General features: G+C 35.2%; 1 protein-coding gene and 2 long non-coding RNA genes across 15 annotated transcripts; 1 reads left to right on the top strand and 2 right to left on the bottom strand.

Moving 5' to 3' along the window:
* Nucleotides 1-6,497: 6,497 nt before the first annotated feature.
* LOC113286771 lies at nucleotides 6,498-11,462 on the bottom strand. 13 transcript variants are annotated; one of them, XR_003329493.1, is made up of 10 exons: nucleotides 11,191-11,462; nucleotides 11,027-11,097; nucleotides 10,750-10,929; nucleotides 10,363-10,574; nucleotides 10,155-10,192; nucleotides 9,318-9,903; nucleotides 8,723-8,898; nucleotides 7,305-7,502; nucleotides 6,817-7,064; nucleotides 6,498-6,512 (listed from the first exon to the last, which is right to left on the bottom strand). XR_003329493.1 is itself a non-coding variant. In XM_026535388.1 (3 exons), exons 1-3 carry the CDS (start codon nucleotides 9,928-9,930, stop codon nucleotides 8,868-8,870), a joined length of 339 nt encoding a protein of 112 aa, XP_026391173.1. In that variant the 5' UTR covers nucleotides 9,931-10,147; the 3' UTR covers nucleotides 8,510-8,867. The 13 variants fall into 13 exon arrangements, 1 of the variants encoding a protein (XP_026391173.1); XR_003329492.1 differs by lacking the exon at nucleotides 6,498-6,512 and having other exon boundaries at nucleotides 6,782-7,064; XR_003329491.1 differs by lacking the exons at nucleotides 6,498-6,512; nucleotides 6,817-7,064; nucleotides 7,305-7,502 and having other exon boundaries at nucleotides 8,510-8,898; nucleotides 9,318-9,467; nucleotides 9,576-9,903.
* Nucleotides 11,463-11,502: 40 nt separating this feature from the next.
* Nucleotides 11,503-12,979, bottom strand: LOC113285365. The gene is made up of 5 exons (XR_003328617.1): nucleotides 12,927-12,979; nucleotides 12,730-12,806; nucleotides 12,241-12,588; nucleotides 11,863-12,003; nucleotides 11,503-11,773 (listed from the first exon to the last, which is right to left on the bottom strand). It is a non-coding gene; the product is annotated as an uncharacterized LOC113285365 (long non-coding RNA).
* Nucleotides 12,980-14,044: 1,065 nt separating this feature from the next.
* On the top strand, nucleotides 14,045-14,418 carry LOC113285364. The gene is made up of 2 exons (XR_003328616.1): nucleotides 14,045-14,077; nucleotides 14,168-14,418. It is a non-coding gene; the product is annotated as an uncharacterized LOC113285364 (long non-coding RNA).
* Nucleotides 14,419-27,421: the final 13,003 nt, after the last annotated feature.

The raw sequence follows: 27,421 nt of genomic DNA, 5'->3' as shown, positions 1-27,421 counted from the left end.
AGTCAACTCGAACCGTATAACAGTAGCCGGAATAACTGTGGGTCTTTAAAACCAAAAAGAGCTGACAAAAGGAAACTGCAGTGAACCAACGAAATGAACAACACTAGAATGCCCTTACCTAGTTTCCTGATAACTATCGCTAATTGTGGTTCAGGTTCAGGTTCTATGAAAGGGTCTAAATAGAATATTTTCATTGGCTGCGTTTCTTCATAGGTTGGATCCAAATTATTAGGTCCTAGAGTCTGGAAAAACTCAAATAAGAACTTAGAATCACAAAATAATAATAACCCAAATAACTGAGGATCCTCTAAGTCAATCAGGTTTGGCTTACATAATTGACCACAGTGAGAGTAGTGGTCATTCTTAAGCAAATGTGTCGATTCTAATTTCCTAAGGCATTTAGGTTTAGTCTCACAACTTAATATTTGACACATTTGAAATCTATATGTTCCCACATTTGGAAGAAAACTATTTGGTGGGAAAACAAAGTCAATCTGGGGATCATAGCCTGGGCAAACCAGAGGATGGGTTTCTAACGACTGAACTTCTTCCTGGACATCATTAGGTTCGGGAAAACGAGTATGAAGGTAATCTTGTAAAATTGTAGAGGCAGAGATATCAAGTCCTAAGTGAAGGGACTTTCTGAGAGTTAAAGCACATGGAGAATGATAATCACCCCCAAACTTAGAGTTTTCTGTGTCTTTACAAAGACTAGTCACAACTTCCCTAATTTCTAGGTCATCAGATTCCTGGAAATGGTCAATTGATTATTCTAAGTCAGGTTCATACTCACTCATCTCTACGGGTCTATCTTCTTCTTCTAAGACTATTGTTTCTAAGTCGCTAGACTCTAAAACAGTGTTTTCGAAATGAACCCGTTCCTCTAAACCACTATCGGCTTCGTAATCAAAAGGAAAAACTACATCGTCTAAAACGGTGGTATCCCTAATCAAATCCTCGTCCTTTTGAATAGGTGAATAATCATAAAAATTATTTGGATTTGAACTAGAAATAATATAATCATTATACAACTCAATTGGATTACTAGACTCCTGATCACTATGCCTACATATTTCGGATTCTTCATTACTACTATCCTCATCATCATAGTACGAAAATGATTGAACCTTATCTAAATAAGTAGTGTTACCAATTCTAACCTCGGCATCTTGATTATGCAAATAACTATCCTCATTTTCAAGGGTACTATTGGAAACACGATATTGGAAATTAAGACTATCTTGAGCAGTTCTGTTCTGGGCCTCTAATAAAATCTTTTGAATCGACTCACATGACTTCCTTATGGTATCGTGTATAGAAGGTTCACTCATGGGTGCATTTTGTTTATTCATTTCTAACACAAACCTATTTGTATTCTCAGTTAATTGTTTGAGAGACTCTTCTAGAGGAAGAACAGGTTCAGAAGGATCATAATAGGGACTAGTTTTCAATAGTTTGATTGTATCCTATAGAGACGAAGAACTAGTACTATAATCTTCTTGCTCGTAAGACTGATGCATGTGTGGATAGTAATTGGGCTCACCATGGTATGACCCATATCCTTCCAAAGGATGGAGTTCCCAACCACTATTCCCAACATGGTCATAAAAAGGATGATGTCCATATTCAAATTCAGGTCGATACTCATTGTATTGGCTTCTATCATACCAGTTCGACATTCTTAATTGCAATGGAATTCTACACAACCACAAACAAGGCCGACTCCACTCCACCAAAACAAACCTAAAGATTTCTAGCAAACAAAAAGCATGATGGCTCCAATTAGATTGTTTCTAGACCAGCTTCTATCTTTCGAAAGGGAATTCGTTGCAATTTGATAAAACCCCTCTGGAATCAATCCGAGTCAAAGTAAGTTGAATTGAGGCGAGGTAAGCTCAGTGGAGCTTTGATACCCAAGGCCTCACCGCTATCACAAGACGGCGCAGTCACGCATTGAACTCACAGAAACCATCATGAACTTTGGAGTGTGCTTAAAGAGCAACCAATATTTTTCGAATGAGTTTCCTATTAAGCTCGTTACCCTATCGGTCTCGTTCTATTCCAAATTTTAAGCTTGGGTTCGCGTTAGGTTTCGTTTTCCTAAGGCGGGCATGAAGGGAGCGGTGATGAAATCCAAACCCTTATCTTGTATTGGCCAGGCCTTGCCCTTTACTAGGAATTTAAAAACAGTCCAAATTCGTCCTCAATCAATGAATCACCTTAAGGAATACAGTAACTCGCTTACAGGAGATTCGCGAGTGTTTCGATGGACTTACCTCCCGTACCAGACGGGCGAAGAACCGTTGAAGTCGACTAGGGCCACGACTCCTATGTCATGTACGAACCCGAGGGGCCGAGATGATATAGTAATCGTCGTCCTTCCCTGCACAAAGTTTATATAATTTTTATTTTTTTTAATAATACCCTTCCGTAGAGTTAAAAAAAATAAAGTCCAATTGTTTAAAGTCCAAAATAAATAATAATAATAAAAAAAATTACAGATATCACACACTCTAAAAATAATTAAAAATTAAATCCTAAAGTTGTCCTTTTTTCTTCTCTTTTCGCTTTTCGCTTTAAGCTTTTTCCTCTCCAAGTCCTTAGTGCTCCACTTCGAACCTGTAAATCAAAGAAAAAAAAGACAAATTAAAAAGGAACAAAAAATAAATAAAATAAACCTAAAAAAATAAAAATAAATCTATATACAAGTCCGCGTCGGCGGCGCCATTTTGTTGTAGTTTTGAAAGTGGTAGTAAAAGTTCGTTGCTCGGACTTGTAAAGATTTAAAAATAAAAATATATACAAAAAAATATTAACACTGGTGCGAGAAACTGGGGCTTAGGATTCGGCCAAATTCATTTCTTAAATGGTTCAGAAATTAATTCTAGGCAATTATAATTCAAAACAAAATGAATATTAACTCTATTCTTTGCCAAAGTAGATTTTATAAAATATTACTTGTATTTCTTAAGCATGGCATATCAAAAATCCCTAGGACTAAGCATAAACCATCAAATGAAATGACAAATAATTAATTAAAATCTTAATTCAATAAAAATTGGTGCAAAAAGTAAATAAAGAATTAAATAAAATTACCACATGGATGAATTAAGGCTTCTTCCGTCGCCCCAGTGTTGGGGTTTAGCTCCTCATATTAATCATAATCTCAAAATACATGTATAAAGCTCAAAAGTTGATTAAAGGGAGTAAAACAATTGAACAGAAAAATTGCAACAGAAATAACTGTTCCAAAGGCGCTGTTCAACTGTTACAAGAAGAACGATACAAATGTTATGCTGTTGCAATACCCAAACTACGACCCATACTAGACCCACTGCTTTGCGTCGTAAACACTGTTGGAGAAAGACTGTCTATGCAAGTCCGTTATTAGTGTTCATGGCCTTCAACAGTGGCAGCAGCGGCAGAAACTCAACTCGTGATTTCTCTTCCTGCGCTCTCCTATCTTCTCCCAACTCTCGACAGCCCCTCTACTCGACCCAAAGAACCTTTATATACTCACATGCATCATCAAATCCCCCGCAATAACTCGTGAAAATCCTTCTTTACTCGGAATATTTTTTTTCTTATTTCGGAGAATAATTTCCAAAAATAACTTCTCCACACTCCAAATCTTCCACCACGCTCCAAATCATGTTGTAATCACCCAGAGTGTTGCTGGAGCCATAACTCTCCAAAACTCGTGTTTTTCTCCTCCCTGTACGTGTGTCTCTGTTTTGAGTTCGTGGCTTACCTAGCCAATTCTAGCCAAATTCGATCGGACCCGACACCCAAAATATCTTCCTTAGGCTTAATCACATCTTCCTGCCAAGTTTCAGCCATTGAATCGACTCATAACCCCTTCATTTTGACGATCGAAATTCTGCCAGAACTGTTTTGAAATTTCCCGCCTTTTTCCAAAATTTGAATTATGAGAAGAAAAGTGTCCTCCCCCTAATCATGTACGGGTGTCCCTTTAGCAATTGGGGTGGAAATAGTAATTTTGGGGTGGAAATAGTAATTTTTCTGGGTTCCTCCGGTACATTTCTGGGACGCTTCCGGTGCATTTCTGAGGTGCCTCTGGTACATTATCCTGGGGTGTAAAACACTAATTTTCGAGCTCATTTCGTCGTAAAGGCTTATTTCTCTAAAAACATCTACAAAAACACAAAATAACACAAAAAGTACTTAATCGAGTCTAACAATACAGAATATTGAGAACAAAATAGACACATAAATGCGTCTATCAAATACCCCAAAACTTATTATTTGCTAGTCCTCGAGCAAAACTAAAAAAAAATAAAACCGAGTTAATCTCGGGTGGGTTTAACAGAGGTGTACCCACAAAAACCATGACTTCTAATTGGTCAGAAGTATCCAAAGAGCTATGAGGACATACATATTCTCAACCTATCTCCAAGTAACTAGAATGCCAGAGAAATTAAAGGTGTCAGCTCTAAAGCTGACTGAAGAAAAGGGGAGACACATCCACACGACTGCTAGATAAAGAGATATCCGCTATACAGCTAGATAAACATTATAAGATGCGTCCGCTGCTTTACAGCTGGATAAGATTAGGAGAGAGATAAAAATGAGAGGGACATCTGCTACACAGCTGGACTAATTACGTGTGATGAGTTAAACCAGTGCTAGAAAGATTTTGTGCCAGATTGAAAGCAGACTAACAAAGCAACCAAAATGCATCTTTCTTCGACTCTCTCACAGTGCTCAGTAGAAATAACGTCTTCTTCGGTCTTCAACTGTTGATGATAAACTCTCGAACCTCATAGAACCTTGACAATTAACTCTTCTCTTTGATTTCTTGCTTGACTTATAAATTTCTTCTTCCCTATGGCCTTATTGAACAAAAAATTAAAAATTAAATTCTAAAATTGTCCTTTTTTCTTCTCTTTTCGCTTTAAGCTTTTTCCTCTCCAAGTCCTTAGTGCTCCACTTCGAACCTGTAAATCAAAGAAAAAAAGACAAAGTAAAAAGGAACAAATAATAAAAAAAATAAACCTAAAAAAAAATAAAAAAAAATCTATATACAAGTCCGCGTCGGCGGCGCCATTTTGTTGTAGTTTTGAAAGTGGTAGTAAAAGTTCGTTGCTCGGACTTGTAAAGATTTAAAAATAAAAATATATATTCCAAAAAATATTAACACTGGTGCGAGAAACTGGGGCTTAGGATTCAGCCAAATTCATTTCTTAAATGGTTCAGAAATTAATTCTAGGCAATTATAATTCAAAACAAAATGAATATTAACTCTATTCTTTGCCAAAGTAGATTTTATAAAATATTACTTGTATTTATTAAGCATGGCATATCAAAAATCCCTAGGACTAAGCATAAATCATCAAATGAAATCACAAATAATTAATTAAAATCTTAATTCAATTAAAATTGGTGCAAAAAGTAAATAAAGAATTAAATAAAATTACCACATGGATGAATTAAGGCTTCCTCCGTCGCCCCAGTGTTGGGGTTTAGCTCCTCATATTAATCATAAAATCAAAATACATGTATAAAGCTCAAAAGTTGATTAAAGGGAGTAAAACAATTGAACAGAAAAATTGCAACAGAAATAACTGTTGCAAAGGCGCTGTTCAACTGTTACAAGAAGAACGATACAAATGTTATGTTGTTGCAATACCCACACTACGACCCACTGCTCTGCGTCGTAAACACTGTTGGAGAAAGACTGTCTATGCAAGTCCGTTCTTCGTGTTCTTGGCCTTCATCAGTGGCAGCAGCAGCAGAAACTCAACTCGTGATTTCTGCTTCCTGCGCTCTCCTATCTTCTCCCAACTCTCGACAACCCCTCTACTCGACCCAAAGAACCTTTATATACTCACATGCATCATCAAATCCCCCGAAATAACTCGTGAAAATCCTTCTTTACTCGGAATATTTTTTTTCTTATTTCGGAGAATAATTTCCAAAAATAACTTCTCCACGCTCCAAATCTCTTCCAACACGCTCCAAATCATGTTGTAATCACCCAGAGTGTTGCTGAAGCCATCAAACTCGATCGAAACACGTCCATAACTCTCCAAAACTCGTGTTTTTCTCCTCCCTGTACGTGTGTCTCTGTTTTGAGTTCGTGGCTTCCCTAGCCAATTATAGCCAAATTCGATTGGACCCGACACCCAAAATATCTTCCTTAGGCTTAATCACATCTTCCTTCCAAGTTTCAGCCATTGAATCGACCCATAACTCCTTCATTTTGACGATCGAAATTCTGCCAGAACTGTTTAGAAATTTCCCGCCTTTTTCCAAAATTTGAATTATGAGAAGAAAAGTGTCCTCCCCCTAATCCTGTACGGGTGTCCCTTTAGCAATTGGGGTGGAAATAGTACTTTTGGGGTGGAAATAGTAATTTTTCTGGGTTCCTCCGGTACATTTCTGGGACGCTTCCGGTGCATTTCTCAGGTGCCTCCGGTACATTATCCTGTGGTGTGAAACACTACTTTTCGAGTTCATTTCGTCGCAAAGGCTTATTTCTCTAAAAACATCTACAAAAACACAAAATAACACAATAAGTACTTAATCGAGTCTAACAATACAGAATATTGAGAACAAAATAGACACATAAATGCGTCTATCACCAATTTCACTGAAAACATATAAGCATTACTAAAAGAGATGTCAAGTGCGCATTGAACAAAGAATTCCTCCATTAATAATAAAAAAAATCAGATTACTAGTAAAAAATTTCTGTAAACATTTCTTAAATTTCTAAAGAATGATAAGTACAACAAAAAAAAATGTCTTTTAAGTTCATATATGACTAATTGTAAAAAATAGGAGGACAAGGACCTTAATCTTAGGTTGTTCTTTAGCAGACCTGGCTGGGTGCCAAGCTCAATCACATGCAGTTTTGATGGAATTCACCCAACATTGATGGTCTTCGTGACAAAACAGATGTGAGTAGAAGGATGTTCATTCCCAAGAATATGAGCACAATATGCAAAGATCAGAACCAAAAATGAACGAAGATAGTAAGCACAAAGTGTAAATGAAAATTTTGAGCAACAAGCCAAAAACATTTCAACGCCAATAACTTCCTGCAGAAAAAACAATATGCACAAGTTAAGATATGTCTCTCAAATTCACATTAATGACAAGCAATTGATATACTAATAAAGATAAAGTATCAAAGAAAAAAATATACACAAGTTAAGATTTAGGATGATGGATTCCAAATGTGGTCTGTCTAGATCAGTTTAGCATCATAAGAAGTTATACACATAACACAAGTAATATATCACTTTAGATTTAATATCGGTCAAGGGATAGGTGTTCACCTCTATCAGTAATCGCTATAGCAGGTACAAGCAGTAGACACCTCGACTAGCTGCTCCATCAAACCAATTCACATGGATTGCAGAGCATGACGATGGTGATGCATCATTATTGATTCATTGATGGTGTCGCCTGAGCACTTTTCCAGTTCCCATCTTGCTCATTTGCGTTCGTCACTCATAGTCTAAATGCTTCATTCACTGCGCAAGAATACAATTGAAACACCAAGTCAAAGAAGTGAAGAAACACTGATTAAAGTAACTTTAAACAATGGCCTAAACAGCTAAGATGCATCCATTTTCAGCCTAACTGGATATAAATTTAGAACTCAAAAATTCAACCTCTAAACATAAAAATCCAACTGAATATCCTGAAATATTATGTACTCACAACTCACTGGTACACTATACAACAAACTAATACCATATTCAGCTCAATCAAAATATTAAGTCATTCAAACACACAGATCATTCACAATTACTTTCCTGGAAACTAACAGCAGCTATTATACATAAACATGAACTAGAAATTTCATGTAAATGCAGTAACTTTGAAACACAAGAAAACAGTTTACTTAATTCCAAGAACAATCCAAAATATCCAGTATTACTGAATTTTATCCTCAAGAACTCGTATTCCTTGACCTTCAATCCACTTTCAACAAGCTGCATAGCTTTCTCACCTCTCACAGAAACGTAACAAGCAATCTTTACATTACGCATGATTAATCTTTACATTACGCATGATTCCAAAATATCTAACAGTGTACCTAGCTGTTATCCCAAACACCATTAAAAATCACGTAAAAAAGATAAAAATAAACCCTAAAATTTGCATGTGTAAATCATACCCTTGGAGAACACTGGGTCTTGATCACCCAATTGTTCCGAAACCTTGAATCAGAACAATACTTAGATATTCACAGTATTGAGAGATCTAAGAGACTGTATATACACTAGTGGAAAATGCAAAAAAAAAGTCTGCCAAAAAAACACTTAAAACCTCTAAAAAATATTGTTTCTGAGAGCCCTAAGATTTGTAGTCTCCTCAAAACGTCTGCTTTGGAGATTCTTTGATTCTTACAAATTAGGACTACCCTGAACAGCCTGTAACATGCAGCTGGTGGAAACAGACGTTTCATTAATTAATAATACAAAAAAAAAGATTTGGTTTAACTGAATCTTTAACTGAAATAAAATATGATTGACACAAAACAAGAAACTGAAAATGAATTAAACTTATATTCGAGAAATTCATTATACAACCCCAATAAACTACAATTACTCAAGTTCTAAATTTGCAGAAAATTCACTGAACACATGGATTTAATTTTATTATGACAAACTACAATCAGTTCCAAAGATGAAATAATTTACGAAACATAAAGATATCTAAAAAGAAAATCACTTTACAACATTACCAAAGAAAACATGAGTAATGTTTCACATAACCAGAATGCTTCCCCATAGTCTCGGCGAATGTTAGATGGTGTATTTGAAGAAGAGGAGTCTGCACACTTGGAATAGGAAGTTGCTTCACTTGGTTTTAAGTCAGAAAGTGGTAGTTCAAAGAGACTGATATTGCATTTTAAGATCCCTGAAAGCAAGAAGCAAGTCATAAATACAGTGAAGATCAACAAAGAGACAACTAGATGTGAACTAAGACGTAACCATGATTTGTAGTGACTATTGTAATGACTGCAAAATAGTGGTTATCTCATCAGCTACAACTATTGTAGTGACTGCCAAATAGTGGTTATCTCATCCGATAATAATATTATGAAACGTAACCCCAACTGAGATGTAACAGAGTAATGATGTTATGGTATAATGTGGTTCAAATTACAGACGCACGTGCAAGACATTAGTTAAGGTACAAAATCAGAGTTACTATTACAATCTTAAAACCATGGCATTAGGGAAGCGTATAGTTGTGCCTTGGATGGATGTATACCAACGAACAAAATGCCAGGTTTGTTAGTCTTGTGAACGGGATGGCTGGATAGTAGGGTATACCTTTCAAGGGCATCGACAACAAAGATTACCCCGGTGACATATTTGAAACTGTTAGGACAAGAATAAAACAAACACCGAAGCATCTCGTTACTGCATCTCATTTCATAGTGAGATTCACATCCAAACTGTATGATTTCGGTGAAACCTACCCTGTATCAAATAGAGCAGACATTAGTAAATTCAACTGGTAACATTTGAAGACCCACACCAAATCATGCCAAACATGAGTTTCAGAAGCTACTCAACTTAAAACCATACCGTGGGATCATGTATTATGTAAGCCATGCTACGAGTACACAAGTATGACTAATTGTTGTAACTGGTAACTACTAAAGTATATGATTTCGTAGAAATTACAAGCTCCGGTACTTGCTTGGTTGAGGAATAGAAACATCGTGTATAGGTATATCAAAACCAGAAATATTTTCCTTGTCTTTGAGGCTTATGGATCATACACTCTCAAGAACCACAACACTGGAATGCGCCTCCTTTTTTCGAATAACCTCCTCAAGCTCTGCTGCACCCAGTTGTTCATCCATAGGCACCCAATCATCTTCGAGTCGCACCTCGTCATCAATCTGAATACCTGAGCAAAGAAAGGATAAAAGGACATTAACAAGATGGAATTTGATTACCAAATAAAGTTGAAACAAGAGAAAAACCCATCTGTAGCTAGTATTCAAATTCTCATAATACTGACAGAAACGTCAATCCTACATTCTTTACATATTTGAATTGATATCCACAAACTAAGTAACTTATTGCTCATGAGCAATAACCATTCCACACATAGTTTCAGAAGTTCAAATATATATTTAAGCAACTATATTCTGGGACCTTTTCTCAGCTTCCTTGGCTTGTTTCCTGATCAAACCCTGGATACAGAACAACACAAAATTCTTAATTAGACGCATATGACAAAATAAATTAATCTTATAGGTGCAAACCATATATATAGATTATATAGAGTGTAGTCATTCTCATAAAAATTCAATGTTATATGGATAGAGCTAAGTGACAACCAGAGATGATTTCTAACATACACCTGACTAATACCAAGTCGAACTTCTAAGTAAAATATTGTTGCACCATCAAAGAAAAACCCCAATTCTCCTCATTGTTGGGCATTTACCAACTAAAATCCCAAACCTTAATGTTATTATCCTTCAAAACCCCTTACTTGATTCTGGTTTCTTAAAGATGCCTGCCCTCACACTGCAAGATCTCCTCAAATTCTGCCGCTAGGATTTCGGTTGGCTACAAATGAAGAGAAAAATAAAACATGTAAAAGTCAAATTACCATACTCAAATTGAACCCCATATCAGCAATACACACGATCCAAAATTTAAAATTTTCAATTTTTCTGTTTTCCGATCAGAAAAAACAAACATAAAAACCACAGTAAATATTCAACCAATAGTATGTACAAACCTTGTGAACTTCCGAACCGTAAATATCAAACCAAAACCAAATTAGACCAATCCAGACAATTCAATCGGAAAAACACTTGTAACTTGAGTGATACCATGAGAATCATGAAATTAATACCACTCTATGATGGGGTTAAATCCTTCTTTGATAAGTTGCAGATGATTTCTTCAACCTAAAAGACTAAAAAAAAAAAATCAATCAGTTAGGGTTCAAAGATAAAAAATAGAAACATGGAGTAGTTATGTTCAAAATTAGATTTAAGGGTTTTGCTATTTACTCTAGGAGAAGAGATCTTCGACCAACTGGAGGAGTTATCTTGTAGGGAAAAGTAGAAAAGGGAACACCTTACTACAAAAACGAGATAAGATGAGAGAAATTAGAATCGTTGATAATGCTAAAAGTCTATCAAATTGATCAAACAACAACAAGTTTGATATTAACCTGATGATTTCGGGAGCAAATTAATAAAGTGGATCTTTGGTTACGAATTTTATTTTAATTACTACTGATACATGGGTTAGGGTTTTTAATTTCTGATGAAAGATTGCGTTGTTTGGGTTGCTTTGATATAGGCTCAAGATTCATCTTGCTGAGAACAAGAAGTTGGATTCATGATTTCATAGCACGAATCTAATGAAAGAAGAGAACTAGAAGAGACTGAGTAAGAAAGAGATACAAGATTGTTTGGATAGAGAGGCGAAGATAGAAAATGAATGGATAGAGATATATGGGACCATGTAAAGGCGAGTATTTTTTTTTTATTAATAAAATAACCTTCGGTATTAGGACTGCGAGGAGAGCTCGGTTTACTCTACCCTGTTAAACGTCTACCTTTTGAAGCCGGGGTCCATTAAGAGTATCCTTGGAAGTCGTTTTTATAAAATCCAAACAGACTTGAAAAACCCATATTCTACTAGTGATATTTGTGTAAGTTGTCGATTTCTGCTTGTCCCCGTCTTTGTGGAGTCCAAATTGTTAATCCACGGTCTGATATTGGTTGGACCCCGTCCCCAATATCCAATTGCTGCGCAGTATTAAGACCAGAAACACAGGGATTAGTCAAAACTGGAGGTCAAGGTGAATTGTGAGTCTGTGAGAGACGATTAAACTTACATGGAACTTAACCTCTGGCATGCCTTAGTTGAGGTAATAAAAGGTCCCAACATCTTTTTTCTCCTTGTCTTTCGTGGACTCCAACTTGTTAATCTGCAGCCTGAAATTTCTAGGGTCGCGTCTAAATGTTAGATCCAATTGCTGCACATTGAACAAAATTTAGTATTAGTAAGAAGCATCAATCTTGGATCAAAGAAGTGGGGAGAAAATATACTGCATCGAATCAAAATAATGGCTACAGAGTATCCATTAATCTTGGATCACAGTATTAATTTTTGTTTCTAATATGGAAAAATAGTGCGGTGCATGAAAACAATACAATTTGGAGTAGCAAGCTAAGGTTCGCAGAAATATTCTTATTTCAAGAAGCATACTTACTGAACTCTCAACAAAATTCTTTGTAAAGTGGAATTGGTAATGCATTTATCTCCCTCATCCTTTGATTTCCTATCAATGATTACTAGTTTCATACACTTGCCTGAAACTTGTACGCATGTAAACGATATAAAAAATTTAAGAAATTTGTAAACATATGATAGCCTAATTAGAACATATTTTTTCAAGTATATCTATCAACTTAACTTGTCCATCTTCTGGTGTGTCTCTTCCTTGCTCTTTTGCAAGCCCTCATTCACCTTTCGCAATTGTTTACGGTCTTGATCTATGACCACAATACGTTCTTGTAGATCCCTAAGCTTATACTTTCTACTCCTTTCGATCAGCTACCTAAACAGATGAAATGCACCAACCACAAAGATTTAAGACACGGAAACTACAAATGAACAATATGAAGGCATATAATAATAATCCCATGGAAACTAAAACAACTTTATATAATGATTACAGATCTTCTGGATGAGGAAGTACCATTCTCCAATAGCAGGATTTCCATCAAGGTCATTACCTACTACTCTCACATCTCTCATTTCCAATGTCAATTGAACCTAGCAATACAAAAAAAAACAGAACATATAAACACTCTTTACATACCCTGAAATTGAATCACTAATAAGTGCAGATGGAAATGTTGATTATAAATAAACTTGAATAGGAAACGGCCTTACAGGCTTCAACTGCCCTTACATCCAGTTTCCATCGTTGCTTCCATGGTTTCACGTCTCAAAAATTCGCAACAGCTAAGCCGTTGCTAATTTTTGTTGCTAATCCGGAAAAATTGTGTAGTGACGTTTAGGTACGGTGTACATTTCATTTGTGTGTAACAAGCTAAGTTCGATCTAACAGTTGAAAAATATTATCTTGGTTGAATCAGGTTTTTCATCTAATGGTGATTATTGAATACTTTGTTACCAAGGTAACTTGGATTGCAAACCCTGATTTGAAAACTATATAAAGGAGAACTCTAACAACTGGGAAACCTAATCCCCACACCTCATGTATGTTACTAGTTACATAACTAGAGTCGATTCTCCTTTAACCTTTGGTTTCTTCTCGAGACCCTGTAGGTTAACGACTTGAAGACTTCATTGGGATTGCGAAGCCAGACCCAACTATTTTCTTTGTAGTTGCGTGATCTGATCTTGTTGTTTCTATCATGATTGAGTGCAATTGTAAAATTGGCTTGAGATTTATATCTCCGATAGGAAAGATAGAAAATTAATCACAAACACCTTCCCGAGTAATCCATGACTACAAATATCTTTTAATTAGGGGACTGATATATTACGAGTAATCCATGGGACTATGGATCCTGACTACAAATATCTTTTAATTAGGGGACTGATATATTACGAGTCATGATATATTACGAGTAACCCATAGATGTTTGCCCTGTAACCATACATTGTTAAGCAGATGTACATGTTGCGTTCATTCCCAAGGTGTATCATTGTAGGTTGTTAGTTTCCAGCCATATTATTGATATGGCATGCACAACTTTTTCTAGTCCTGTAACTCCTGTTGCTTTAACTCCTGTTGAGTATTTTGGATTGTACCATTTTGATGGACATGAATTGTTTGGATAAAGTAGATGTTCCATCTTAACCGATTTCTTTTGTCATCTGGAATTAGCTGATAATGTCTCCATGTATTTGTCTTTCTGACTTCAACGTTTTGGTTGGCGGTGTCGTAATTGTCTTGGAGTTAATAGTTATCTTTCATGCTGATGAATCCTTGTCGTTTGTTTCAGACAACGTCGACTTGGGAACAGCTTGTGGACGACACCACCGTGTTTCATGCCTTAGTATCATTGATCCAGGTGAGACGGAAATATCATTTGTCTTCATATGTTTACTGAATCTTCTTCTTTTGCCTGACACTTCTTTTTCTTTTCCGTTCTGTTCTCCAGGTGATTCTGATATCATCAAAACCCTTCCCGGTGACCAGTAAGCGAAGAAAGCTAGCGGATCCAATCGATAGATCCAGAATTTTTCTTGTTTGGGTTGACTCTTTTTCTATCTAGTATGAGTTGAGTTATAGTGAAATTGAATCAGGCTATTTCAAATTTGTAAGTCCGAAAGAACACATTAATACTGAATGTTTTTTGGTAGCTGAATCTGAAAGTATGTTCTTGCACTTTATGAATGTCGTGTGAGACTATTGTTGTGTGTTTTTTTTCTAACATTTCAACCTAGAACTCAATTTGTCTGGAAAAATGACAGGAAAATCTGTTTTTGAATTCTGACAGAAAGTACCGATTGGTACCGGAACCGTACCTGGTATCGTACGTGTACCGAATGGTACCGGAACCGAGGTACAAGGTACAAGTACCGGTCCAAAATTTTGGAACCGAGTCTAAGGAGGTACAGGTACTCGGCATGGGCAGGAACCGAACCGAACCGTACCGTGTGCATCCTTAATATTTCCACAAAACCACCGCATACCTCGATCAATTTTATGGAGAGAGAATAACTCGATACAATTGAAAGACCACAAAGTAAAAAACTCAAACAAAAACCAGAAAACTAACTGATATCTTTGAAAGATCGATCGAATCATACCTAAATTAAGATCAAAACGAAATAAACTATTATGCCTTCCAAAAATCAAGATCAAACCAGGAAAGAAAAGAAACGCTAAAAATCCAAAATCTTCTAAAGTATTGTGAATCCTGAATCTTCGAAAATAAAATTTGATTTAATGAATTACGTCCCATAATTTCTAGATCTGGAATACAGATGAACTAAAAAGCTAAACTGTAGGTGTACTTCCCTATTTAACGACTTTGTGAAGAAACGTAGAACTGCCGATATATATATATAAAGATAATAAGCGAGGGAGCTTCATAGTGCATGTCAGGTTAGGTGAACAGGAGTTGTAATTTCTCGTGTAATCTCTTATATTGTGTTTCATAGGTTTAGCAAGACATCAGACTTAATGTATGAATGTTTGGGTTTTTTTTAGAACTCTATTATTGGGGCTTTGAAAAGGTGGGAGTTTGGGGGCTTTATGGGGTCATGAAATAGCAATCTTAATGATCCCTTATCATCCTATTTTATATATACCTAATTTACCCTCGATTTAATTAGTATTAATCATGATTAAGTAAACTAATTATGATTAAATGAATGATTAACTAAACTAATTATGCGACTAATTTTTTTTAAAATCAAAAGAAAATTTCTTTTGATTTTGAAAAAGGAGGTGGATGATTTTGAAATACTTTTTTTGAAAACTTTGAAAAAAATTGATGAAAAATGTCATGAAAATAGTCAGAAAAGCCTTGTAAACCTCTCCTAATCTCAATTTTGTTGATTCAAATCCTCTGAAATTAGGATTAGAATCTGGATTTTTCAACAATTACGGCTGGGTTATAATACTCGACCTAACCGTGAATAGTGTTTACGATTAGGAATAGAAGGATTCCAAACCATCAACAACAATTTACGGCTGGGAAATAAAGAACTTCTGGCCGTTCGCTCGGTTCAAATTACGGCGAGGTTTTCTTAGCATTTTTCCTAGCCGAAGCTCATGTTGCGGCTTGGAATATCTAGCGTATTCAACATGCGATTTTTTTCTTATTATCAGAACAAGTTACGGCTAGTTTTTACTAGCCGTAACTGATAATTTCGGCTGGAAAACCCGGACGATTGTACTACCACGGCTGGAAAAATCTAGCCGAAAACAGACCTCTGTTTTTCTTTTTCCTGTGATTATCAGAATTACTTACGACGGCTAGGAAATCCTAACCGTGAACAACTAATTACGGCTGGAAAATAAAATCTTCCCAACCGTATACCTATTCAACGGCTAGAATTCTATTTTTCTAGCCGTAATATGAAATTTACGGTTGGCAAAATAAGAACTCCCAGCCATAAACAGCTACAGAAACTAAAAAAAATTTACCCGAATTTAATCGAATCAGATTTCTTAGTCATTCACAAGCAAAAATAATTAGGATCATCACTTTCATCATGATGAAATTATGATCATCATCTTCGTCGTAATTTATGAATGAGAAGAGAAGGAGGGGTAGATAATAGTTTTGTGATCATCATCCTCATGGTGATATCATGATTGTCATCTTCATCATGATTTGTAAACAAGAAGAATGAGAAGATAATAGTTTTGGTTTTTTTCTATGATCATCATGATCATCATTTTCATCACATTTGATGAATGAGAAGAGAATGAGAAGATAATTAATTTAGTTTTTTTTTTTTTATGAATAGTTTTTTTATTTATTTATGTGTAAAGGTAAATTGGATTTTTTATATGCATGAGGGCCCCCCTTATCCATGGCCTGGTTTCAACTATCATTTTAAGCCCCCAAAAGATCACCCTCTTAAAGCCCCAATAATAGGCTTCTTCTTTTATGTACGCTCATATGGTTGTATAAGTGTGCACAGGAATAAGGGCTGGTGAAATGCTTAAGTAAAAAGGTTATGAATGTTTTTATTGAATAATGAGAAAACTACGGTTTAATTAGCCTAGCATTTTTAAGGGAAACTCAAAAGAAATTAGAGGCCAATAATAAAAACAAAAAAGGTCATCCAAACCTAATTTGAGTTCATCCGTTATCTTTTTATTTTCTTCGTGATGGTAAAATTGTCCTTCAATATTCGGAGGTTAAATAGGAATTCGGTAGTTTGTGTATATTTAGTTAGTGTTACGAGAATTATTTGAGATTTATTTTATTTTTAATTTTTTTTCTTACATTTCCGAATTTTGGTGCTAACATAATCGGTAGTAAATTGTGTTAATTTAACTTCCGAATGTATATCGGCCCCAAAATGAGATTTTTCCAAAATCCTATAATTTTCGAACTTTGGTACTACCATAATCGGTAGTAAATGGTGTTACTTTAACCTCCGAATATATTCAGTTTTCGGATTTTAATACTACCACAATCGGTAGTTAATTTAACTTCCGAATGTGTATTGGCCCCAAAATGAGATTTTGCCAAAATCCTAAAATTTTCGAACTTTGCTACTACCATAATCGGTAGTACATGATGTTATTTTAACCTCCGAATATGTTCAGTTTTCGAATTTTAGTACTACCATAATCGGTAGTTAATTGTGTAATTTAACTTCCGGATGTGTATTGGCCCCAAAATGAGATTTTGCCAAAATCCTAAGATTTTCTAATTTTGGTACTACCATAATCGGTAGTAAATGGTGTTATTTTAACCTCCGAATATATTCAGTTTTCGTATATTAGTATTTCCATAATCGGTAGTTAATTTAACTTCCGAATGTATATTGGCCCCAAAATGAGATTTTGCCAAAATCCTATAATTTTCGAACTTTGGTACTACCATAATCGGTAGTAAATGTTGTTACCTCAACCACTGAATATATTCAGTTTTCGAATTTTAGTACTACCATAATCGATAGTTAATTGTGTTAATTTAACATCTGAATGTGTATTGTCCCAGAAATGAGATTTTACCAAAATCCTTCAGTTTTTGAATTTTTGTACTGCCATAATCGGTAGTCAATTATGTTCATTATCTACCGATTGTGTTTAAATTTAGTACAGAAAATTTGAAGCAGTAGCAGAAACACAATTGGTAGATAACAGTTTATTTACCTACCGATTATGGTTGATGTTCTTTAGAAATGAAGAACATCATCCATAATCGGTAGGTAAAATAGATTATTATCTACCGATTATGTTTCTACTACTGTAAAACCAACAAAGTCAACCATAATCGGTAGATAAATTGATTGTTATCTACCGATTATTTTCCTGATATGCAAATCTTAGAAAATTTTCCGATCAAATTTTTGATTTCAAGCAATCAAATTGGATCACAACTACTATCATCTATTCTTTTTGTTTGTTTAGCTCGAATTTTCTTTTTTGATGTTCTAAGTTTCAACTTTAAGGTTAATGAATTTTGCGTTTTAATTTTAAACAATCAATCATAAAATTGGTTTGATCGACGTCTTTGGTTTCAATCAAAATTAAAACCATGAAAAAAGTTTGATGAGTAGAAAAAAGATGAAGAGTAAGATATGAAATTAAAGTATATATGTTTAGATTTAGTATAAAGGTGAAGGACAACATAAACAATTTCTATTTTCAAGACACCCCTTAACACTCTTCAATAGATGGGAATAATAAAAGTGGCCCCTAAAAATGCTAGGTTAATTAGTTCAAAATTCCATCCAAATAGACTAGTTAGTTCTGGCCATTCAACTATGTATAAATTAGTCTTCTTATTTAAAATATGGAAAGTACACAAATTAATAACCTTCCTAATTTACAATTTGGTCAAAATATTTATAGTTTAGTCCAAATGACTTGTTACGATGTCAGCAATTTAAATAATATAAAAATAATTGAAAATAAATTTATCTTTTGAACCGTTAGCCAAAAAATCGCAAATTTTATATATTCGGATAGCGCTTTCCAAGTGCTGTAAAAAGAGTATGCTCGTGACTACTAGGGTGTTAGTCTTCAAGGGAGTTGGGGGAGTTGGGTGTAGTTGGGTTTTTACCCGTTAGTCGTGGGGGAGTTCAGAAGTGTCTCTCAAAATCCCCGTTAGTCGTGGGAGAGTTTAGAAGAGTCTCCCGAACTCCCTAGAAAACACCCGTTAGTCGTGGGGGAGTTTGACAAAAACTCTTGAACTCCCTGTTAGTGGTAAAACCCTAGAATGCTAGGGATTTGGTTGTTTTGGGGAGTTCTTGAGAGTTGGTAGTGTATTTTTGCCTATACACAAATCTCTCAAAACAGTAGAGATTTGGAGGGAGTTTGAAAAGAGAAAAACATAGGATAAGAGGAATCGCTTGACCTTCAGGTATGGTTTTTATCTTTTTTTTCTTTTTCTTTGATCGCCATGATTTGATGGTTTTTTTATTGTGATTACCGTTATATACTAGATAACTAGCTCTGTGTACATGTTGTATTAGTGCAGTTCTCTGATGAATAAGAATCTCTTTTGATTATTTTTTTCCACGACTATTAGGGAAAGTCTGACAGTAAAAGTTTTGATAGGAAATTTTGGGTTAGTAGTGATTGTTTTGTATAAGGTGATATTGACGTTTGTTGCGTGTGACGATGTGTTTAGCTACACCATGAAAATTTCTTATGCACATACAAGTGAGTATGTGGCTTGATTAGTTTAATCCGACCATAATTTCTGGTCTTTCTTCTCCGTCTAAAGAGTTGTAAATGTAACATGCACATTGGAGGTATCCTCAAGTTCCACATCAGACTAGTATATTGTCCTGGATATGGACAGATTTTTGGAGAGAAAGTGGGAATTATAGATTGTTGGACATCTGTGTTTGTATTGGTAATCATTTGGCATTAATTGGTTGTTCTTAAATATGCAAAGAGTTGTAAGTGTAACCTGCACATTGGCAGCCTTGACAAGTTCTACATAGGCACTTTCCCGATGCAGTATGCAAGGCGGGTCAATCTATGGTGTACAATACTTACGCAACTTAGAAGAAATGTTGAGATAAGAGCCTCGTTTCCCCCCTGTAATCATCGGAATACAGTTTCAGTGCGAAAATATAATCGTCCAAATAGTTGAGATGACCACTGTAATTGATCGGGAAAAAAAAAGAAAAAAAAAATTACCACTTCCTCCCTTGCACTAATTTTGGTAGATTATATCAATGTATAGCTCGCATTCTCATCTTTAATTGTATGGTGAATTCACAACTTCAGAACTTATGCTGCTACACTTGTACATATTGCAAACTCGCAGCAGGGCATTCACGCAATATTGTGGATTTAGAAAATGAAATGCTAACACTATACTTAATGCAACAACGCTTTTAGAAAATATCCTAAGCTCTGTGCACTTATTTGCTTTTATCCATGTTCCATTTACTTACAAGTTAAAAGCATTAAAAGCATAACTGTCAGTTGTATTTATTCTCAAACAAGCATTTACATATATATAATTACATACTTAGTCAAGGTACTGAAGAGATATCTCTCCAGATTGTAAAATGTGCAAACAGTCGACCATCTATTTACTAATATGGGTTGTTAACACAACTTCTATTTTATATGCGAAGAAGAGATATCTATGTGCACTGTCTAGCTACTTCAGATGAGATTATGTAATAGTTTTTGTTTGAGTAACCGAAATATATAAAGTGGCAGTCAGAAAAACACAGTACACATGTTTTAACAGAATTAGCATGTGGAGAACAGTAGTAGTTATTCGTATGCGAGTGGTAATGGATAGGTTATACACGAAGTTAGGAGGATGTATCTTGAACTATACTAAGCCAGTTTCTAGTGAGCTGCAGTTCAATGTGTGTGGTAACAGTAACATTGTTAGGAATACAAGTTTTTCATTCTTCTATCTTATGTATACTTGTAGCAGGATGAAGAAGGTAGTTTAGGAATAAACTCTCCCAAACTCTCCCAAACTCCCTCTAATAAACTCTCTCAAACTCCCTACACTTACCCAGACTCCCTGAACTCAAAAACAACAAACTCTCTCAAACTCCCCACACTCTCTCAAACTCTCTCAAAATCCCCAAGATTTAAAATACACTCAACTCCCCCGAAATCACTCGAGGACTAACCCCCTGTATATAATTCTCATGTATAAAAAAAAATACACGCGCACAAAAATTTCATTACCTTATGTAGTCATTTTTTTACGGGAATTACACTGGTGTACAACTATGTATACATCTACAAAAACCTAGCAAATATAACATCCATACTCACAAAATATGAAATATACTCATGGGACACCACAATGATTTAAAACTATGTACACATACATCTACAAAAACATAGCAAATCCATTTGTTTTGCGTTGTCTTCATATTTTCATTCTCTTGAAGACGAGCCTTGCCTTCTAAGCAATGAAAACGATACGTCATCAAAACCTTTCTGACTTGGCCTAGCTTCAGGTGCCTGCCATAGTCAACAAGGTTGAAACTTCCAGGAAAAAACTTCGAATTGGGAGGGAGATCTTCCTGATGAACGGTGACCGTACCCCAAACCGACACAGGTGAACAAGTAGAGAAGCTAAAATATCCTTGATTTTAATGAGTTGAATTTGGACCTTGGTATTCTCTATCAGTAGACTTCACTTTTTTAACACTTTTATAGTCATTTCCACTTCTTTTAGTTGATTAATCCTAAGAAATGCTACACAATAGAAAACATACGTAATAAAAAATCGGACCCCTAAATGTGTATGAACTTAAGTGTTTTTTTAAAATCAGAAACATGTTCAGCTAATATGATTGTTTGAATATGAGCGGAACTTGGAAAGATATATGGTTCGGATGATACGATATTTAGAGTAAAAACCGAACCTTTAACTTCAATTTTTTCAAAACTCTTAGGAGAAGGTTCGACTTATAATGAAAATTTCGTATTAGACGAACATTTAACTAGTAATTAGGCCGGAAGTTACAAAATATAAGTTCGGCCAATAACTATTCTATTTCGAGTAAACTGAACTGTTCATCTTCCGTAGTATACCAGTTAGGTTCGGCTGACAATTTCAAGCCGAACCTAACTCTGGTTCGCTGAACTTGATGGAAAAACTCAATTTTTTGATGATTTCAACCGAAAAAAGTGAGATAAAACATAATCTAGAAGTAGTATACTTGTGTATTGTTAGCATTGGGTTCCTCATCGATGTATTCATCTTCTAGATTTGGCTCATAAAATTCATCATTATCAGTCTGAGTTTGAGTTTGAGTTTGGGTACATTATCATAATCTAGATAATCATTCACCTCTGGATCAATGTTGTAGTTGATGTAAAATTTCTTAGCTTTTCCAAGATGAAGATTCTCCCTCCTCATCCATTTTGATTACTTGAATCAAAAAACTAGTTTTTTCCTCACTTCCCTTTCTCCTTCTCATCCCCAAATTTATCCAACACGAAGTTTATAACTTATCATATTTAATCACTAATCATTAATATTAGTTACTAATCAAGATTTAGTATAACTAATCATTAGTATTAATTACTAAAAGAGCAGTTTTGACATGACCAAAAATATTTGGTTAAGGGATTTTTGAATTTACTATCTGATGACCCTATTTTTGCATTACTATATGCCTGAAATTTTTCAGTATGCCCTAAAACAGGGTTCATTAGAACTCGGTCACCGAAGGTGGTATTGATTTATTTGGATTTGATGTACCATTATAAAGCTTGTGACTGTTAAGATTAAAGAAGATCGTCACAACTTAGACCCTGAAAGTGATTATGATCTCTAACTTTTATCTTAGCTTGTCTATGTGGGATTGTTTTGCACTTCTTTTCAAATTATAAGGGAGTTAATTTTCCCAAGGGGAACTTAGGCGCAGGCCCAGAATTCTTTTTTTTCTTACCGCCAGGCCCATAATTACTTTTCCCTACAGTCGCACCCAACATTATTTAAAATCATTAAAAACGTGCAGAGTTCCTCAATTACCCTTCAACGGTTTTATTAACTCCCAAAAACGGTCGGAACCATTTCTTTTCTCTTCTTCTCATTTTTTCTTCATCCGTTCTTCTCATTTTTTCTTCATCCGTTTTTCTATTCCTATTCCTCCATAAACACTGTAACGGATGATTGATTATTGAAGTTGATCAAACCCTAAAAATCAATTTCAAACTCTAAAAAACCTTAACCCTAGAATTCAGTAGAACCAAAATGGATGAAACACCGACAAAAACACGTCTTCAGAAATCAAAAGAGAAGAAATTAGGTACTAAAACTAGTTTAATTGATCTTATTCTTGCATGCATTCGGTATATTTGATTTTATTTGATTTTCGATTTTAATTTTTGTTCTTGATGCTTCAGATGAAAAAGGAAAAATGAAGTCGAAGAAACAGAAAAAACCCGGTGAGATTTATCATTAGCTTCATCTGTTAGTGTTTGATTTTGTTTTTTTTGAATTTATTTTTTTTAATCCTGAATATCCATAATTTTTTTTGAGTTATTACTTTATTCTTCTTCGATTTTAACATAATTTTCTCCTCAATGTGATTTTACCTTCTGATGTTGAAGATGAACAAGAAGAAATTGATAGTGTCGAAACACTGAAAGAGATGCAAATCAAGGCAAAGAAAGCTGCACCAAAGGAAGTATTGGGTGATGCAGATAATGAGGATGATAATACAAATGATGCCGAAGATGGTAAGATTTGCTTTGAATCTAATAAGCAATGTGTTGTCTATAAACAAGGTGCGTTGAATTCCTTCCTGTTCCTGTTATGCATCAGTTATGCACCTTAACAAATAGATGCATGACATATTATTCAGTTCCAATATTCAATGCATGACTAGTTATGCACCTTAATAAATCAATGCATAACATATTATGCAGCCCAATATATGAATGCATGACCGGTTATGCATTTTTCAATATTGAAAAGGAGTTAAGCAGGGTTGTGTTTTTAAATGCATAATAAGTTATGCACCTTAACAAATAGATGCATGACATATTATTCAGTTCCAATATTCAATGCATGACTAGTTATGCATTGTTTAGACTTGCTGCATCACAGGTTATGCATATAAAAAAATGTTGTTATATTTGTTATGCATTCCTTTGTTGTTCTAAAATGCATTTTTTTGTTCTTTTTTTTACACAGTTAAACCTAAAACCAAATCTGCAGTTCAAGGAGGTACTTATAGAGCAGGTTTCCTTAGGGTAGGTCACTTGTTTAGTAAGATAAAAGACAGAGGTGGTTTGAATCCATTGCAGGCTAACATGATGAATGTGTGTGTGTTTGGAAAGTTCTATAACTGGTTATATGCTGCAAACATGGCATACTTGGATGGGCTAATGGATGAAGTCTTTCTATCATATGACCATGAAGATTTGAATCAACATTCATTCAAGTTGTCTGAAAACAAGTCCATAGCATCAACGTCTAGTGAGCTTGCTGTTACATTTTTGATTCCAAGAATTGAAGGAGACAGAGGACATGATATTCTGACTTCGAAGGCAGAGATAGAGCTGACTCAGTCACATCCCCTCGTCAAGCAATTCCCATTCAAAACAAAGCCAGGATTTATCAGCAAAGATCCCAAAGCACGGGTAACAAAGGTGTGGATAGATGATATTGAAAGGCTGGTGTTGGAAAAACTTGATAAGAAAGGTCATGAAGAGGAAGTTGTCTGCCTTATCTGCCTTTACATGCTAGTCGTCTTGTTCTTTTGTCGTTCAATTGGAGACAATTTAGATGTCTCGTATATTGGTTTGGTTAAGGATTTGGAAACCATGGACTCTGTCTCTTTTCCTGATCTTATTCATGAACACCTGATGGAGAGCATCAAGACTGTCAAAAGAAACAATCTTCATATCAGGAATTGCAGTGGTTGCACTATATATTCTCTTGTGAGTTAGTTTTTTTTTTTTACTTTCATAACATCTGTCAATAAATATTACTTTCTTGGATACAGAATATCTTATTAGTTATTATTTTTTGCATCTTTGGTTGGCTGAGCATTCTAATATAGATGAGATATCATCAGACATCGTCAAGGTCATTTCCAATGCTACACCGAGAGCTGCGAAGTGGGACTTGGCAGCAATGAGGAAAGCAATGCTCAAGAAGAATATTACGTTCTTAAAGGTACCTGTTTGTGAACATTTCATGATTTATAATTGACCTTCATGCATCTATGACTGTATCTCTAAATTCCTTAAAAATGAATGCATAATAAGTTACGTTAGCAAAAAATGATAACTGCATAATAAGTTATGCACCTTAATAAATCAATGCATACATGTTTGCCCAATATATGAATATATATTTTTCAATATTGAAAAGGAGTTAAGCAGGGTTGTGTTTTTAAATGCATAATAAGTTATGCACCTTAACAAAAATCAATGCATGACATATTATTCAGTTCCAATATTAAATGCATGACTAGTTATGCACCTTAATAAATCAATGCATAACATGTTATGCAGCCCAATATATGAATGCATGACCGGTTATGCATTTTTCAATATTGAAAAGGAGTTAAGCAGGGTTGTGTTTTTAAATGCATAATAAGTTATGCACCTTAACAAATCAATGCATGACATATTATTCAGTTCCAATATTAAATGCATGACTAGTATGCATTTGTTTAGATTAGCTGCATCACAGGTTATGCATATAAAAAATGTTGTTATATTTTTTATGCATTCCTTTGATGAGTGTCATTAATCATGTTGCAGTATAATGAGAAATTTAGAGATGAGTACAGTGCAATGGAGATGGAATTCTGTGAACCAAGAAAACCAAGAAAAAGGAAAGAGATATGATCTCGTCGCAATGAATCTTGAAGAGAACAGGGACAAGTATGAAGAAGCATTTCTGGATGCGATTAAGATCATTGAACAAGAAACGTGTCCACCCGATTGTGCTGAAGCAAGGTTGCAGATCATTGAAGCAAAGTGAAAGACATGAAGCAGACTCAGGAGAGGAATAGACAGAGTGGAGTAGACTTCAATGAAAAGTTGTATAATTACGTGAAGGAATTGCTCGTTGATTGTGGCAACATAGAAGTGCAGGAGGAGTCGTCAGGTGGACCTAGTGTCAATGTATCATCAGCTGAGCCAAGCGACCCACTGAGCCAAAACTTGCCAAGGAATGAGACTCTTGTTGAACTGGTATCTTCAACTGAACCACCTACACAAGAATCAGTTCCAGAAGTTATCAGACTCGATAGCCAAGACCAAACGGCTAGTCAAGGTATCCAGTCTTCACCTTTCAAGTTCATGGACATGGAAAAAGCTGTTAATCTCTCCAGCGACGACAAGGAAACAGAAACTCAAGTGGAATTGGAGACAACACCAAATATAGCAACAACACAAGAAAGACTTGAAGCACAGGAAAGAGACTTTTTGGCCGGTGGTGATGATGACATTCTTCCAGAAACTCAGAAGAAAGCAGAAGAATATGTGGTGCCCACATTTAATCTGCATTTATCACAATGCTGCTGCAATTAAAGATGATGCTGGTGGACCACAAGAGCAAGCTGAAAATCTGCAACAACCCGCTGTTGAGATACCACAACATCAAACTGAAGAACCACAACAACCAGAAGAGCCAGTGGCTGAAAAGCCACAACAAGTAGCTGTTGAGATGGTTGTTGATGCAGAGAAGGAGATGGTGGTTGAGAATCCTTTAACTCCTGGTGCCACACAAGATGCTGAAAAAGAAAAAGGCTATAATGAAGATGCTGAGATGGAGACCATTTCAAAAAACCTGGTACCTAAAATATAACATCTTTTATTATGGTATTTTTATTAATGTCAAATCAACTATGTACTACTTATTATTTTTAATCAACTATAAACTGTTTACTATATTGTTGTTTTGTTGTTTAATCAACTATTTACTTAATAATAAACTGTTTATATCTAACACATTTTGGTTACATGAATCTCTAGGAAGAAGACGTAGGAGGGGAGTTTGTACCAAGAACAGAATTTTTGAAGAGGTCACCATTGAAGAAAAAGTCAGTATTGAAGCGAAAAGCAAACAAGGCAGAAGAGGATGGGAAGCAACCAGGAAGCAAGGTAAGAAGAATCAAGGAAAGGACAACATGGAATCAAAGGACAACCAGTGTACTACTCAAAGATTGTGAGCTAGGGAAGCAGAAGAAGCAAAAAGACAAGCCTGATGAGAATAAAGTTGAAGAAGAAAATCCCCGTACGTCTGCTGGCTTGCCGTTCAGAAAATTACCTCCGCTGGAAACAATGGAATGCTTTCAAGATTACAAGGATACAATAGAACCAGCCATGATGGAAGTACTGGAGACATACTTTGAGAATGCCAACAGCCTGTAAGTACATCAAAATTACCTTTATGCTTGTTTGCATAATATGTCATGCAGCTCCCAATGTTTAATGCATGGTTAGTTATGCATTGTTTAAAATATCTACATCACATGTTATGCAGCTCCAATGTTTAATGCATGTTCAGTTATGCAAAAAATGTTGTTATATTTATTATGCTTGTTTAAGAAATCAATGCATTACAGGTTATGCTTCTTATGAAATAAATGCATAACAAGTTATGCTTAAAAAAAACCCATGCATAACACAACCCTCTAGTTTATTTCTGCCGCATGTCACTTGAATAAAACATCTCACCAATTATGTCTTATGTCATCTGCAGAAATTCGGCTTGGAGTATCAGAGAAGGAGAAGACCCGTACTTGTG

The sequence above is a fragment of the Papaver somniferum genome, chromosome 6, assembly GCF_003573695.1.
Source record: "Papaver somniferum cultivar HN1 chromosome 6, ASM357369v1, whole genome shotgun sequence".
Taxonomy (NCBI): Eukaryota; Viridiplantae; Streptophyta; class Magnoliopsida; order Ranunculales; family Papaveraceae; genus Papaver; species Papaver somniferum.
The sequence above is the reverse complement of the archived record's forward strand: the minus strand, read 5'-3'. Positions and strand labels throughout refer to the sequence as shown.

Bases quoted from the DNA above. Each gene is read 5' to 3' on its own strand.
- LOC113286771 (XM_026535388.1), bottom strand. From the start codon at position 9,930: ATGTCCTTTTATCCTTTCTTTGCTCAGGTATTCAGATTGATGACGAGG. The intron at 9,468-9,772 runs GTATGATCCATA...TATTTGATACAG, and splicing joins GTGTTGTGGTTCTTGAGAGT to GGTAGGTTTCACCGAAATCA. The intron at 8,899-9,317 runs GTATACCCTACT...TCTTGCTTTCAG, and splicing joins GTTGTCGATGCCCTTGAAAG to GGATCTTAAAATGCAATATC.